The sequence below is a fragment of the Psilocybe cubensis genome, chromosome 9 (genome assembly GCF_017499595.1).
Source record: "Psilocybe cubensis strain MGC-MH-2018 chromosome 9, whole genome shotgun sequence".
In the NCBI taxonomy this organism is placed as follows: Eukaryota; Fungi; Basidiomycota; class Agaricomycetes; order Agaricales; family Agrocybaceae; genus Psilocybe; species Psilocybe cubensis.
In genome coordinates, this window is record NC_063007.1 from 363,488 (window position 1) to 379,321 (window position 15,834).

Below are 15,834 nucleotides of genomic sequence, written 5' to 3' on the forward strand. Positions count from 1 at the left end.
TTATCAAGGCGCCATCCAAGAACAAGGCTACCAAGAAAGCTGGACCAAGCAAATCGGTCATACCCAAAAAGCGACCGTCTGCTGGAAGCGCGAAGGGCAAAGAAAGAGCACAGCCAGAAGGCGAGGAGGAGGAAGAGGACGATATGTATGTCACAGATGAAGACATGGATTCAGAAGAAAAGATGCCTTCAAATACCAAAAGTAGGAGAGGTCGAACAGCATCCAGGAAGGCAGACCAATCTTTCAATTCTGATTTACAAGCGTCAAACAGCGATGATGATGACAACGAGGAGTTCGAATGGGAGTTGCTATCGGAAGTACAGCCGCGACCGAAACGTTTACGGAAAACTGGGGCAGAAAGCTCAGGTTCAGGTCGTGATGGATACAAGATGAACATTGTCAAGGAGGGGGAACGCGAGATTTTGGAACTATCTTCTGATTGAAAAATTGGTTATATATGTATGTAGGTACGTACAAGACATTATTGACTATGTAATACAATGTGATAGCGAAAACACATGGGCATGGAGCAAGGGCCTCTTTGTTTATAAAGCATATTATAATTGATACAGGGACATAGATAGAGGGGACATACATTGCGAGAGTGAACACAAATAATGATAGTACGAAGCTTCAGAAAACCAGAAGTCGTAGAGCCGCCAGATAAATAAGCCAGACAATATAGAGCGACGAACACATTCAGAGATGCTACGCCTTAGGTTGTTTGAGAGCAGAACGAAGAGGTGGTTTCGGAATCAGACGGTGCCCCAGGTCGATTCGGGTGCCTTCCTCGTTCATCCAGCCTTCGCCATGTTCAGGGTAATCATCAAGATCAGGTGGATACTCTTGCCCAGGCGCAGCGGCTTTGTACGCCCCATCATTCGTCCAAAGTTGGTCCCTGTTGAAAAGTGGAGAAAAAAAGGTTGGAGTGTCAGTATAACATAATTCAAAAATATAGAAACAGGAATTTTACCCCCTGCGGTTGAACCACCCTTTGCGGCGTTGGTTGGCGAATAAAGGAGAAGGGCAAATCAAGTTCTCGTTCCAGCGAACAGATCGCAGAGCAGGCGCAGAGTTTCTACCAGAGAGCTGCGGCCTCAATGGAATATTCTGGTCGCCATCCGAATAACGCCTTTGCTGCTGCGGCTCGGAGCTAGCTTGACCAGGCATGACTGTCGTTCGAACGTTGCCTGCCGCGTCGATGTACTTCACAGTCGCCTGAGGAGGTATGGGACCACGAGGCACTAGGCCGTTGGTCGCAAATCTAGATGGATCGGGTGCCTGTAAATAGTTGGGATCTGCTGCGTATGGAGGCTGCGAGCGAGAGCTAGGAGGCTCTTGAGTGAGGACGCGGGCATGAGAGCTGCCGACATTTTGAGAGGTAACACGATCCATGGCTCTTGAAGGTGGAAGAGAAGATGGCTGGGGTTGGGCCGGCCGGCTGTCGTAGGCCGAAGTGGGTGGCAAAGGGCCGGGTTGAGGGTAATAAGGATTTTTAGATCCGTATTCAGGCCCACGCCTCGAGTCGGAGGGCGAGATCTGTAATGGCAGATTTTGGCGCATAGGTGCCGAAAACGAATTGGAACGTGTCCTCACTCGATCGTGTGGCAATACTGCGCTATTCTGGGCAGCCGCTTGTCGTTGAGCGGCCTCAAGCTCAATTGGACTGGCGCGCATTTGGGTGGGAGACGTGCTCAATGGGCCTACTTTGTATACTCCATCACGAGAATCGTACGGCCTGCCGTCTTTAGGAGAGCGAGGAGAGTCATCTGGATATGCCTGAGAACTGCGACGAGACGGGGGAATAGGTCGATGGTCGGACGAATCCCGAGGTACAGACGCGCTGTTGGGCGCCAAAAAATTGTCTCGCCGGGCATGTTCTCTTGAACCTGACCCGCTCGAATCTGAGCTCGGTCTGGAAGAAGGACCAGTAGGTGGCCTATAGTCAACAGTGGTGTAAGAGGAGCCGTACTCGCGGTACTCCGAGGTCGGGCGCTGGCCAACAATGTCTGGGCGAGGTCCGACGACTGAAGGCCTGCGAGCTCGGTCTTGGGTGTAGTCCTGCGGACGAGAGGGTCCTGGATCAGAGGAACTTGGAGAGGTCCTGCGAGAGGGTTCGGGTCGATAACCAGCATCGCGACTCCGACTAGGAGAAATAGCTGCAGGATATGACTGTGACAAGGGACCGAGGAGTTCAGGAGGAAGCTCAGAAGGGATTCGCTCGACACTAGGGGGGCTGTCAAGCCTTACCGAGCTATGCAAGAGGGTGGGTGGATCCGACTTGCTGGGAAAGTGGAGACTTGGGTGTAGTGGTTGCGAGGAAACGACTCTATTAACATTGGATGGGACTGAACGTCCGTCGCTGGAGGATGCAGTACTTGAAGTATAGAAAGAACCTGTGGAGGCCGAGTTGATTCCTGCATTGATTTTGGCGATTCTATCGCGTTCCTCCACCTCCATCTCCGAAAATGTGCTCGGTTCGTACTCCGGGATCTCTATAAAACCTCTTCCAGTGGATGGAACTCGTGACATGCCTGTAGTTGGAGGGGCAGGAGCACGAAAAGGTGTGGTGGAGCGACCAGCCAGACTTGCTAATCTACGGTGTTCTTCAACTGATTCCGCCGTCAACGCAGCCTCATGGGCACGATTGCTGGAAGACGCTGTCCTGCTCATTGCAGTGCTCTGAGGAGCGGAAAGAGTCTGGGGGTATCCCCCACGAACAGCAGGAGTTTGGGGGCGAACAATTCGTTGATCTTCCATCGGATTGCCCTGAAGAGTGACTGTACTGTCTGTAGAAAGCGCAGGCGAGAATGCAGATGATGGGGAAAAGGTAGTGGTTGAAGCATTATCCAGCTCGGAGGTCGAGAAAATATCTGACTTGGAGCACATCGATTGCTCATAGATAAACGTGTCATTCGTTGCACTGGGATAAATAGCGTAATTTGGCGTAGTTCGTGGTCGTTGGTCGTAGGCATTATACGAGCTATGTGGAGGAGCATAGGTAGGTTTCATGTTTTTGACTGTTGTGTAGCGCTTCCAGATGAATGAGACGTACCTAGAGGGATACCAGCTCGCGTTTTGTTGCTGTGGTTGAGTCGGAGGTGGCGGCGGCAGCGTTTGCGGCGCACGATAATTATTATCCATTTTGGGGTTTAGAGGATACGCAAAAGGTACACTCGTTGAGGTCTTAAATACTCGAACCGAGAACCGGTTTGTGGGCTTTGAGGTGTGAAAACATGGGTATGAGATAGAACATGGAAGGCGGGGTGAAAAGACGTACCTTGGCCGGCCCATTTTGTCCAAACTTCATGCCTGAAGATACGTTGGGGAGGAGAGAGGAGAACATATTGGAGAAGCGGTAGGGCTCAGCATCATAGGGTACGACAAACCAGGACGTGTGAAATATAAGTAGGGATGAATTCGGACATCACGCTATCCACACGAGTGAAGCTTGAGGCAACACATGCGGCCAATTATGATCGAGAATTCTATGCAGCCGTTTCGGTGCGAGGGCAAATGACACTGCAACAAGTTGCGAATAGCAGAATCTTCTGACATCCGTGCCACTGTTGATGAGCATTAGCAACTGCAGCACTGGAACGCGAAAGAAGCCGAATCTCACATGTGAGTGAGTAGAGTAAGCTCCACCGAAGATGCACCTCCTTGACAATTTGTTTCACCATCCGTGTTATTAATAACAGGGCGCAAAGTCCCTGGCATTCGCCTGCGCCTTCGTTCCATGAAAAGCAGGCCGAAAAAGGAAGAAAGCGTCGTTCCTGATCGTTGTACACTTATGGTAGCCATGAAGAAAATCACTTTAATGGCTGACGCTCCCCGATGGACAAGGAGTTCGGCCTGCTGCTGTGTGGCTGAGGTTATAGCTGCTTTACATGAGCGTTCCACGAGCGTCAAAACACTGAACGGGGTTTGTCGGATTGAAAGAAGGTGCAATAGGTCAAAGTTCCGGAATATTCTAACCTATTGACTATGATGAGTTAATTGTGAGTGACACAAATGCCTCTAGGACTCCATGCTACGCTGCACGCACCTCCTTCCTCGGCATTCGGCTCATAATATCTTCTGAAATAGCATCAACTGAGATCGTATTTGGATCGTAGCCAAATTGTAATCCATTCAAGCTTTAAGGTATATTAGCTGGATCGTTATTGACAGTCTTCCCAGTCAGTAAGAGTAACATAAAATGAGAGCAACAGCAGCAGCCTGACAATAGTAGTAACATAGGAACTAGGAATTGACTAGTAGGAATGTCATTCTCGTCAAGAGTCGAAAGTTGATGCGGACAATAGACTTAGCTGATAAATTATATAATCAATTCCTTCAAAAATCATTCAGTCAAGAACAAATACCGGTACTGGTTTAACGTTTACCTTGACACTCAACTTGAACGACATTTTGTTTTATCCAAGGGCAAGTAATTCTTGGGCTTTGCGGAGGTGAATGTTATAAAACGATATGCATGCTCTTCGCCAAGAAATTATTCCGGCCAGCGGTGTTGAATTCGCTGCAAGTCTCCATTTGACGCCGTCATCAAGAAAACCAACTTCAACGAACGTTTCAACGCGTCACGAATTCGTATCGCGCGTTCTCTGCAACCTGGTTGTCGCTCGGTCTAACTTACTGCGTATATTTGAAGTGCGGGAGGAGGCTGCGCCTATACAAACACAAGCAGAAGATGACCGGGACAGGCGGGCAAGTATGAGGCGAGGGACGGAGCCAGTCGAGGGCGAAGTTGTGATGGACGAAGCAGGAGATGGGTATATCAACATAGCCAAGGTGATTTACATCTTTCATGTACTTTTGAGAGCAAATGCATATCATTTAATCATAAACCACATCGTTTATGCGAGCGAGTTTGGCTAATTCATACCCTTGCTCCAGTCTGTGCCCCAGAAGGAACCAGTGCATATTTCGACAGTCACTCGTTTCTACCTTATAAGAGAACATCGTCTTCATGGAATTGTAACCGGGATAAAAGGACTCAAAATCGTTACATCTTTAGAGGATAATCTGGACAGACTGCTCGTTTCTTTTAAAGATGCGAAGGTGAGTGTCGTACGTTCTTGTAACGCAAAATCAGGGCTTAATGTATGTTCAGATTGCTCTTCTAGAATGGTCTGATATAATCCACGATCTTGTCACTGTTTCGATCCATACTTATGAAAGGGCCCCCCAGATGGTATGCGTTCACTTTTCTTCTGCTTGACTTTACTACTTCTTATATTTCACATAGCTTGCTTTAGATTCTCCTTTATTCAGGGCGGAGTTGCAAGTAGACCCCCTCTCCCGCTGTGCTGCGCTTTCGCTACCGAAACATGCCCTCGCTATTCTTCCATTTTACCAAACGCAGGCCGAGCTCGAGGTTATGGACCAAGACCAGCCTCAACAGGACCAAACTCAATTCAAGTGAGGGTACATCTTCTTTCTTGCAGCAATGTTCTCATCTTCTTCAGGGATGTACCCTACTCTCCGAGTTTTATACTCGACCTGCCAGGTCAGGTCGAGCCAAATCTCCGTAACATCATCGACTTTGTGTTCTTGCCAGGATTCCACAACCCAACACTTGCAGTTCTATTCCAAACGCAACAAACATGGACTGGGTATGCCACTACTTCTATCTGCTTCAACATCCAAATCGCTAATAACTGAAAAGTCGATTGAAGGAATTCAAAGATACCGTCAAACTTACCATCTTCACCCTCGATACCTCATCCCAAAAGTATTCGTTGATAACTTCCGTTGAAGGTCTACCCCATGACTGTTTATATCTCATGCCTTGCTCGGAGACATTGGGAGGAGTAGTTGTGGTCTCGAGTAACGCAGTGATATATGTCGATCAATCTTCGCGGCGCGTTGCCCTTCCGGTCAACGGATGGACCTCTCGAATCAGTGATATCCAACTCTTACCGGTACCAACTTCCGATCAAAGTCGACACCTAATCCTGGAAGGCTCTCGCACTCTTTTTGTTGACGATAAAACCTTTTTCGTATTCTTGAAAGACGGCACAGTATACCCAATCGAGATCGAGGCGGAAGGAAAGATAGTCTCAAAGCTTATTTTGGGACCACCGCTTGCCCAAACATCTTCGCCGTCTGTGGTGAGAAGCCTTGGCGAAGATCATATCTTCATCGGAAGCACTGTCGGCCCATCCGTACTGCTTAAAGCCGCACACGTTGAAGAGGAGGTGCACGACGACGCACAGGATTCTGCGCCATCTGCAATAGTTAAAGATGACGATCAGATGGATTATGATGACGACGACGAAGGTCAAGACATTTACACGTTTACTGGTTATCTAAAGTTTATTCATTTTTTGTGTCAGACATCTACGGCGTCTCATCTAAACCTACAGCAGTGTCAGCCGTCAATGGCCTTTCCAATGGTCACTCCGTAGCAAAGAAAACACGGACAGTCATTCATTTATCTTTACGCGATTCTTTGCCTGCCCATGGTACTATTACTAGCATGGCGTTCTCTTTGGCCAAAAACGGAGTAAGGTTGACTTTTTTAACATTTTGTGTTTCCCAACTTAACTTTTGTCCTCTTTAGGATCGTCCAGTCCCTGAACTTGTCACTGCAACTGGATCTGGCTTGACGGGCGGGTTTACGCTATTTCAGGTGCGTTGTTGATTTTTCTGCATAATAAGTACAAAACACTAAAAGCCACGGTAGCGCGACCTTCCAGTCATCGCTAAGCGGAAGCTTCATGTAATAGGTGGTGCTCGCGGGCTTTGGTCTCTCCCCATTCGCCAGCCTGTTAGAGCAAGCGGCATTTCATATGAAAAACCAATGAATCCATATCACGCAGAAAATGATACCTTAATTTTAAGCACGGATATCAATCCTTCTCCAGGTTTATCAAGAGTAAGCGTTAATGAGTTCTGCCTTTCACATTGACAAGCTTCACTCATATTGCTAAATAGATCGCCACGAGGACCACTAAGAATGACATATCTATTACTACCCGTATACCTGGTACTACCATCGGCGCAGCACCCTTTTTCCAACGAACAGCAATACTTCATGTGATGACCAATGCTATCCGGGTCCTTGAACCTGGTGAGTAGCTGAAACATCTGATGTTTTCATACTACTCCATTTTGATGCATAACGTTTGCCTTTAGATGGAACAGAACGCCAAATAATCAAGGATATGGATAACAATATGCCTCGCCCCAAAATTCGCTCCTGCAGCATCTCCGACCCTTTTGTGTTAATCATCCGAGAGGATGATTCCATTGGGCTCTTCATCGGCGAAACTGAGAGGGGAAAGATTCGACGGAAGGACATGTCGCCCATGGGAGACAAGGTACTCACATCGCCAAAAATGTTACTTCTTTAACTGAACCTCGTATTTCAAAGACTTCACGCTATTTGACCGGGTGTTTCTTTTCCGACACTAATGGGATTTTTGGAGAACAGTACGAGAACACTGTTTCTCCAAACGGTACAGCAACAACCACCCTTCAAGCTGCAGTCAACGCCGGAAACAAAGGTCAATGGCTAATCCTGATGCGTCCTCAAGGCATCATGGAGGTATGAACTTTTCGTTTGCGGACAATCTGACCCGTACTAATTGAATTGCAATCGAAAGATATGGACGTTGCCCAAATTGACGTTGGCTTTCTCCACTGATGGTCTCTCGACATTGCAAAATGTTCTAACAGACTCGCATGACCCCCCTGCGCTTTCGCTTCCCCAAGATCCGCCGCGAAAACCGCAAGACCTTGATGTAGAACAGTTACTTATTGCTCCTATAGGAGAAACCTCTCCTCGCCCTCATTTATGTGTATGGACACATTACTTCCTGTTGTTCAAAGTGTATTGCTAAATGGATCTTTATTCAGGTATTCCTACGCTCAGGTCAACTAACGATATTTGAGGTAGTGGCCGCAAGCGATAACTTGGAACCAGTGGCGAAACCTAGACAGTCACATCTAAAGATCATGTTCGTCAAAATTGCCTCGATGGCTTTCGAAATCCAGCGTCAAGAAGAAAATGAAAAAAGCATAATCGCAGAACAAAAGCGAATTTCACGGAACTTCATACCGTTCGTAACTAGCCCTGCACCTGGCGTCACATATTCCGGGGTGTTTTTCACAGGCGATCGCCCTAATTGGATTCTTGGGGGCAACAAAAGCGGGGTGCAAATTTACCCATCAGGGCATAGTGTTGTGCATGCATTTACCGCCTGTTCTCTGTGGGAGGCCAAGGGTGATTTCTTGCTTTATACAGAAGAGGTATGTGTTTTGCTGCGCCAACGGAATGTCTCTGCGGAATGTGAACTGAGGTATTATGCCGACAGGGTCCCTGTTTGCTTGAATGGGCCCCCAATTTCCAGCTTGATGGACCATTACCCTCTCGTTCAATTCCAAGAGGACGGTCTTATTCAAATGTTCTGTTTGACCCTTCTACCTCTTTAATCGTTGCAGCTTCTTCTCTTCAAGCGAAATTCACATCATATGACGAAGACGGCAACAGGATTTGGGAACCTGACGGTAAGTAACCAATTATGCTCCATTGGCTTCGGAGCTTCTGGCGAGCTTACCTTGCGTCGTGTAGCTCCTAACATTGCCGACCCCCTATGTGACTGCTCGACCCTTGAGCTCATATCACCTGACCTGTGGATAACGTTAGACGGGTAGGAGGAACAGCTACACAGCTTGACCCGCATTTCTGATGTGTTTCGGTTTTGTAGGTATGAGTTTGCAACGAACGAGTACATCAATGACCTAGCATGCGTCAACCTTGAAACGTCAAGCACTGAAAATGGAAGCAAGGATTTCATTGTCGTCGGCACTACAATCGATCGCGGAGAGGATCTTGCTGCCAAAGGCGCCGTAAGCTCGTCATTACGTCGTACCCCAAGAGGCACCGCAACTAAATTCTCTTCTTTCCCCAGACTTACATTTTCGAGATCGTTGAGGTCGTTGCTGATCCCGCTGTCGCGCCTAAGCGATGGTTTAAGCTTCGCCTCCGATGCCGTGACGATGCGAAAGGTCCGGTCAGTGCTGTGTGTGGCTTTTCCGGATACCTTGTTTCATCCATGGGTCAAAAGGTGCAGGCCAAATCGGCGTTTTTTTTTTCTCTCTCTTTCTATCCGTAATTAACATTATTTAGGTCTTTGTGAGGGCATTTGATTCGGACGAACGCCTCGTGGGTGTAGCGTTTATGGATGTGGGCGTCTACGTGACCTCGCTTCGGACACTGAAAAATCTCCTCCTCATCGGCGATGCTGTGAAAAGCGTCATGTTCGTGGCCTTCCAGGTACGTTGACTTAATCCCACGTTAGAACACGCGTCTTCATATATGCGCATTGCCCCACAGGAAGATCCGTACAAACTTACACTTCTAGCTAAAGACACGCACCATATATGCGTGACGAGTGCCGACTTCTTCTTCACCGATGGCGAGCTTTCAATAGTCACCAGCGACGAGGAAGGTATTGTGCGTGTGTATGAGTATAACCCACAAGGTATGTGCGCTTTCGTTTCGAGCGAAACGCGTGGTGCGTCCCTCTGACACGTACACATCGTTTCAGATATTGAATCCAACGATGGGCGATCTCTCATACTGCGCACTGAGTTCCATGGACAAAGCGAATACCGAACTACTGCCATCATTGCTCGTCGAACTAAGGACCAACCAGACATTCCACAATCCAAACTATTGATGGGTGAGGGCTACCCCAAGCTCATTTTTATCGAGACTGTTGACTAATGAGGGGCTAGGCTCTCCGGACGGCTCATTGACTTCACTCACTTCCGTGGATGAGCACGCCTTTAAACGGCTGCAACTGCTTCAGGGTCAACTTACCCGTAATATTCAGCATACTGCTGGACTTAATCCCAAAGCTTTCCGGTATGATTTCCCGAGAACTTGTCTGTTTTGTTCAACTCGCTTATGCTTTTTCATTTCAGTATTGTACGCAATGACTACGTCTCTAAGCCATTGTCAAAGGGCATCCTTGACGGAAACCTTTTGGCCCACTACGAAACTCTTCCAATTACCAGGCAAAACGAAATGACCAGACAAATTGGAACGGAGAGGCTGACCGTTTTGCGGGATTGGATTTCTTTGTCCGGTCCTTGGTGAGGCTATGTATTTTAACACTTAACATTTGTATCTCTCAGGCCATTCCTGGTGTAATTCCCATTTAATTCATCTTTAATGCTTTCAGTCTGTACTTAGTGGGGGGAACAGAGCCATGTTTATATATTACTAATCTCCGGGTATGACCGGCTACCATTCCCCCGAAGCTGTTTTCGCCAACTTGAAGACCTTCAATTATGGCTTCTCGACCGACGACATTCGGATATAAATTCTCACATATGAGAACTCGATGGAGCCTGGCAGCTGAGTAATCCCGCTGGAGCTAGTTTGGGCTGAAAGCCGCTCATACTGAACCTCACTGCAACCGCCGCTTACACTGATACACCCATCAACATCACAGTTCAATCATCTTAGGCAGACCTACATTAACAATGACAGAACAGATCACTCTGTACACTGCAAAGGTACGTCATTCTTCGAATTTCAGTTATGGCTCTCTTACTGAATTATGATATTAGGTTTGCCCATGGGCTCATCGCGTGAGTCGTTCAAGGATTTGTATAGGATGCTTTTCGAATTGTAAGGAATCAAATAGGTGGAACTTGCTCTCAGTGAATCCAAGCTTCCATACAAGCGATTTGAGATTGACCTACAAAACAAGCCTGAGTGGTATGCCCCTAAAGTTAACCCTGCAAGCAAGGTGAGAATTACCCACATGCCTCTATACCAATTTACCGAAAGCTCTAGGTACCTGCGATCTCCTACGGCGGCCCAGACGTGCCCCCCGAAGATCCATCTCCCGACTCGCAGAAAATTGCAGAATCATACGTTCTTCTTCAATTTTTTGCAGATATAAGCGAAGTGCCCCTTTTGCCCAAAGATCCAATATTGCGAGCCAAAGCACGTTTCTTTGTCGAGACAGTCACTCCCAAGGCATTCCGCGGGTACTATACTGTTGTCGCTCAAGGCGAAGATCCCGAGCTTCTTTTGGACTCCATTGAGACTGTTCAGAGTCTCCTTCCTGCTGAAGGTTACGCCGTTGGAGAGTGGAGCATTGCGGATGCTGCAATCACGCCTTTCTTTGCCCGAGCAGAAGTCGCCTTTAAGAACGACATTGGGAAATTCGCAAATGGGGCGGGGCAATCAACATGGGCCAAAGTTGAAAATGACGATAAATACGCCAGGTTCCGAAAGTACTTCAACGATATAAAGAGCAGAGATAGTTTCAAGCAAACCTTTGACGCAGTATGTATTCGTTCATGTGATTGTTTTCTTTGTGGGTGCTTACAGAATACATGTTTTTAGGACTATATCAAAGAAACATTTATGAAACGCTTTGCAAAAGCCTAGATAAGTCTTGTAAGACGACAGGAAAGAAAACCAGAAGATAAACCCTTGCATGAAACCACTGAGTTGTTGCATCGCTAGTCGCTCATAGGTTTACTTTCTATTGATCTCATTTTGTGACATTTCATGGGAGTTTTGGAAAATTGAATCCTAAACCAAATTCAAGCCCCTAAATGCTAAAGCGTTAACACCCTTCATAAACCAACAAATGATCCCCAAGAACGCCGTACGTCTTCCGGACTTCAAATCACGTCAAGTCTAGACATCTAGTAAAAGGGCAGGTTATCAATTTCATTTCCTAAAGTATTACTTTGCTTTGTCAGAGCACAAATCATGATGACGACATCCAAGATAGCGATGTCGCTTACAACTTCTCATAAACTGACAAAGATATCAATAGGTTGCATTCGAACGTCAATTGCGCAATTCAGATTCCGGGCATACAGTATAAAGAGGACCATAAAGTTCGCAGGACACTGTTCCCCTGTTCCCTGTGACCTCACTCGCAATTCAACGTCTAAACACAATCTTCAAGCATCTGCATACAATGCCAGAAACCATTACTCTCTATACCGCAAAGGTGCATGCTTGTCTTCACTTCTTCATGAACCTTGATACTCACTCGTACTTCATCAGATTTGCCCGTGGGCTCACCGGGTAATTTGGGATTTTCATGATACCTAAACTGCAATTTTTGTTCATTGGTTGTCCTCTTTCCAGACCGAGCTTGCTTTGAAGGAGTCAAAGTTGCCATACAAACGCTATGAGATTGATTTAAGCAACAAGCCGGAGTGGTATGCTCCCAAAATCAATCCAGCGAGCAAAGTAGGACTTTTACGAGTTCCTCGAAGCTGTTGTCCTAACCTCGTTGTCTACAGGTACCAGCGATTGCCTACGGCGGGCCGGATGTCGCTCCAGAAAACCCATCGCCCGACTCTCAGAAGATCGCAGAGTCCTATGTTCTGCTGGAACTTTTCGCAGACCTTAGCACTGAAGTTCCCTTGCTGCCAAAGGACCCCATACTGCGAGCAAAAGCCCGATTCTTTGTTGAAACAGTGACGCCCAAGTTCTCTGGCGCATACTATGCTGCTCTCACCCGCGGAGAAGATCCTGACCAAATCCTCGGAGCCATCGAGGTTATCCAAAACCTCCTTCCCCCTGAGGGCTTTGCTGTGGGTGAATGGAGTATTGCAGATGCTGCCGTGCTCCCTTTCTTTGCTCGAGCAGAAGTGACCATCGGAAACGACATCGGAAAATTTGAGGAAGGGAAAGGAAAGGCTACGTGGGCCAAGATTGAAAACGATGAAAAGTATGCTCGGTTCAAGAAGTACTTCAACGACCTTAAAAGCAGGGATAGCTTCAAAGAGACCTTCCATCCCGTGAGTCACTCAAATTCGACCACTTTCCTATAATTTCACTTACCGGGAGCACATTTCCAGGAATATGTCAAGGAAACATTCGCTAAGCGCTTTGCACGGGCTTGAAGCAATTTACTTAATAACTTCAAATTATGCTTTCACCTTTCAGCTGTATTTCAAGTCGCTGTATGCAATTGTACTATGATCACCAACCAAAATTTACTTTTTCATTTCCTGAGATCATTTGCGAAGTTTCATGATCACTGGATTGAACAATCTTAACAATGTGTGGGGAGTCATGGACTCTCCAATTTCCAATCAGTTTAACCCCTATTACTTGAGGCTATAATGACCGTGGCTGAATCCTGAATTTATTATTTTTCCCAGGCTTGTCGTTCTTCTTTACTGTTACAAACGCTAACGGCCGCTTGCATCGCCTCCGCTCATGTTTCTTGTAGATCACTGCCTTCCAGAGTCGCGTTCATGCACTCTTGACACACCTCTACGGAAATCCCTGGCTGATGAATTTCCCAAGCTAACAGCCTAACTTGAAAGCAACTGGAGAGGTTCTTACCCTTTCTATGGCCTCAATCCTTCAAAACTCGAGCAACATTGTCATAACTGGAGGGAACATCACAAGTAGCACAAATACCTATGAAGGGTTTCGCGATGGTAGGCTTGCGTTTTGTACTTTTGAAAGTTATAGTTTACATACCATGGGGCCGAATGTTTGAAGGTCTTGACCAGCTCCGTCAACATACCGCTCTTGGGGCATTGCTGGATTCGACAGAACGTTTTGATCCTCCGAAATGCGCACCTGACACTCGAGTCGCCATCATCAACGAGATACTGGAGTGGATGTCTAACGCTGACGAAGAATCATCTGTGATGTGGTTATATGGCCCAGCAGGGGCGGGGAAATCGGCTCTTTCTCAGACACTGGCCGAAATGAATCAAGACCAAAAACGTCTTCTGGCTAGTTTTTTCTTCTCTCGTACGGCAGCCAATCGAAGTGATGGTCGACTATTAATTTCTACGCTCTCATATCAACTCATGTTGTCGCTGCCAGCAACACGACGGTTCATCAAGGACGCCATAGAGGCTGACCCGGTCATATTCGACAGGTCCATCGAAACCCAAATGGAAAAACTGTTCATCGGGCCTATCAACAAATCCGCTCTATCGTGGTCCTATCTTCTCTCTGAATGGGTTAGGAAACACTTTGGATGTTTTGCTGTTCATCATCCTCGCGTTGTCATAGTAGACGGCCTTGACGAATGCCAGAACCCCCGGGTCCAAGCTGATCTTCTCAGGATTATTGGCGAGTCGACAGAATATCTAAAGCTACCCATAAAGTTTTTAATATCCAGCCGCCCCGAGTCCCATATAGTCCGCGTTTTCAACCACGATTCTATCTTCCAGAAGCTCTCAATTGCTACTATCAACCTTGCTATGGATAATACTGCACACCATGACATTAAGACTTTCCTACAGAACGAATTCTCTGAAATAAAACGGACCCATCCTCTGAATTCCTATCTCCATTCATCCTGGCCATCTCCTGATGCCATCCGTCAACTTGTTCGCAAAGCTTCTGGCCAGTTCATCTACGCGTCAACTGTGATAAAGTATATCCAGTCTCCCAAACACAGGCCAGATGACCGTCTCAATGTCATCCTTGGGTTGTCTGTCGCCCCAACCAACGAATCACCTTTTTCTGAGTTAGACGCATTATATACCCACATTTTCTCGTCGGTCGAGAATATTGGGACAGTAATGATGATATTTGGTGTTCTGATCATAACCAGAAACAAAGGAGATGGACTCGGAAATTATACTAATCCAGAAATGTTGGAAAAACTTCTCTTCCTCAGGCCCGGAGACGTTGTACTTCTTCTGGGCGATCTGTTGTCCCTCGTGTCACTAGGTGGACGGAATTCACCTATCAAAATCATGCACGCCTCTCTCGCAGACTACCTCCTCAACCCCATCCGATCCCGCAGATTCTGTATAGATCTGGGAATTACACATTCATTCCTTGCAAGGGGTTACTTGCACAGGGTATCTAAAATTACATGTATGCTATCCTTTTATTATGATCGTATATGTCATCTATTCTAATCTTCTATCATTTAAAACAGCTACACTTAATTTTAATCCGTCGGATTTGTTGGCTTCCGTCACCCCATTTGTATCTCATTGCTCTAGAGCAGTTCTTACACAAGAGCTCTACGACACTTTACTGAAATTCGATTTTGTCGCTATATTTAAAACACTGTTGACTCGACACAGATCCTGGCTTATTCTTAATCCTTATTATCTCTGGTTTTTTATTGCATCTATCATTCAGATTTTGGCCAGTGAGGTAGGCTGTTTTATCATCGAAGTCGAAGGCTATTCTAAATTTTTGTCATAGGCGCTCAGAGGTTCTAAGCCGATACGTGTTCTTTATACAGAACAATTTGATCACCTCAACGATTACTTGGTTCTGCAACTGAAGAGTACCGTCCCTGAGACATACCTTGCGGACGTCATATCCAGCATCACCATGAATGACTTCAGGAGAAACGTTAGTTATCACTGTAATTTTTAGTCGCTGGATATATTCTGATCAACAATGTCTAGTTGATACCATTAATCAAATCGTCGAAGCCAAGTCAATATCTCACTCTACTCTGCCAACTATTTTACTGGGACTACAACACTTCTTTTACTTCCAAGATTACTTTAAGATACACCCTTGCCGTCAAACAGTGCCTGAGATATGTCGAAGGAGATACATCTGAAGAGATGGAGAACAGCCACTTAAAACGCCTCTATCGTCAGTTCCCCGGAGCGTCCCCAGATAAAAATCATCTCGAGGAGGCCCATTTAGATTGTGCAATTGCACTGCTACCACATGCAGCATACGATTATGAATTTGTCGAGTACGCGGCCTCGTACAGGTTTTCTGACTACGTCTTGACCTGCTATCATGACAAAGTCGAAATTCTGAAGGAAGTGATGGCAAATTATTTCATGGTGTGTGATCAATTTTAACGTAGATCAGTCTAAAGG

At 46.5% G+C, this 15,834-nt stretch overlaps 5 protein-coding genes across 5 annotated transcripts; 4 read left to right on the forward strand and 1 right to left on the reverse strand.

Annotated features, from left to right (window-relative positions):
- Positions 1 to 708: 708 nt before the first annotated feature.
- On the reverse strand, positions 709 to 3,346 carry JR316_0009561 (uncharacterized protein; the record flags this gene model as incomplete). The annotated part of the gene is made up of 3 exons (XM_047895261.1): positions 709 to 898; positions 974 to 3,219; positions 3,281 to 3,346. The coding sequence occupies 3 exons, from the start codon at positions 3,344 to 3,346 to the stop codon at positions 709 to 711; spliced, it is 2,502 nt and encodes an 833-aa protein (XP_047744980.1).
- Positions 3,347 to 4,473: 1,127 nt separating this feature from the next.
- JR316_0009562 (Protein CFT1) lies at positions 4,474 to 10,168 on the forward strand (the record flags this gene model as incomplete). The annotated part of the gene is made up of 24 exons (XM_047895262.1): positions 4,474 to 4,794; positions 4,900 to 5,064; positions 5,117 to 5,197; positions 5,252 to 5,424; positions 5,472 to 5,618; positions 5,672 to 6,309; positions 6,342 to 6,511; positions 6,569 to 6,637; positions 6,692 to 6,883; positions 6,943 to 7,078; positions 7,153 to 7,328; positions 7,382 to 7,555; positions 7,614 to 7,808; positions 7,867 to 8,259; positions 8,325 to 8,517; positions 8,582 to 8,660; positions 8,718 to 8,859; positions 8,922 to 9,077; positions 9,140 to 9,286; positions 9,347 to 9,494; positions 9,561 to 9,695; positions 9,751 to 9,880; positions 9,940 to 10,110; positions 10,153 to 10,168. The coding sequence occupies 24 exons, from the start codon at positions 4,474 to 4,476 to the stop codon at positions 10,166 to 10,168; spliced, it is 4,347 nt and encodes a 1,448-aa protein (XP_047744981.1).
- Positions 10,169 to 10,503: 335 nt separating this feature from the next.
- On the forward strand, positions 10,504 to 11,422 carry JR316_0009563 (putative glutathione S-transferase DHAR1, cytosolic; the record flags this gene model as incomplete). The annotated part of the gene is made up of 4 exons (XM_047895263.1): positions 10,504 to 10,536; positions 10,668 to 10,772; positions 10,820 to 11,317; positions 11,378 to 11,422. The coding sequence occupies 4 exons, from the start codon at positions 10,504 to 10,506 to the stop codon at positions 11,420 to 11,422; spliced, it is 681 nt and encodes a 226-aa protein (XP_047744982.1).
- Positions 11,423 to 11,966: 544 nt separating this feature from the next.
- JR316_0009564 (Glutathione S-transferase U5) lies at positions 11,967 to 12,903 on the forward strand (the record flags this gene model as incomplete). The annotated part of the gene is made up of 4 exons (XM_047895264.1): positions 11,967 to 11,999; positions 12,140 to 12,244; positions 12,298 to 12,798; positions 12,859 to 12,903. The coding sequence occupies 4 exons, from the start codon at positions 11,967 to 11,969 to the stop codon at positions 12,901 to 12,903; spliced, it is 684 nt and encodes a 227-aa protein (XP_047744983.1).
- A 455-nt stretch (positions 12,904 to 13,358) lies between these two features.
- JR316_0009565 (uncharacterized protein) lies at positions 13,359 to 15,816 on the forward strand (the record flags this gene model as incomplete). Its single annotated transcript, XM_047895265.1, has 5 exons — positions 13,359 to 13,449; positions 13,484 to 14,838; positions 15,128 to 15,142; positions 15,194 to 15,346; positions 15,403 to 15,816. 5 exons carry the CDS (start codon positions 13,359 to 13,361, stop codon positions 15,814 to 15,816), a joined length of 2,028 nt encoding a protein of 675 aa, XP_047744984.1.
- Positions 15,817 to 15,834: the final 18 nt, after the last annotated feature.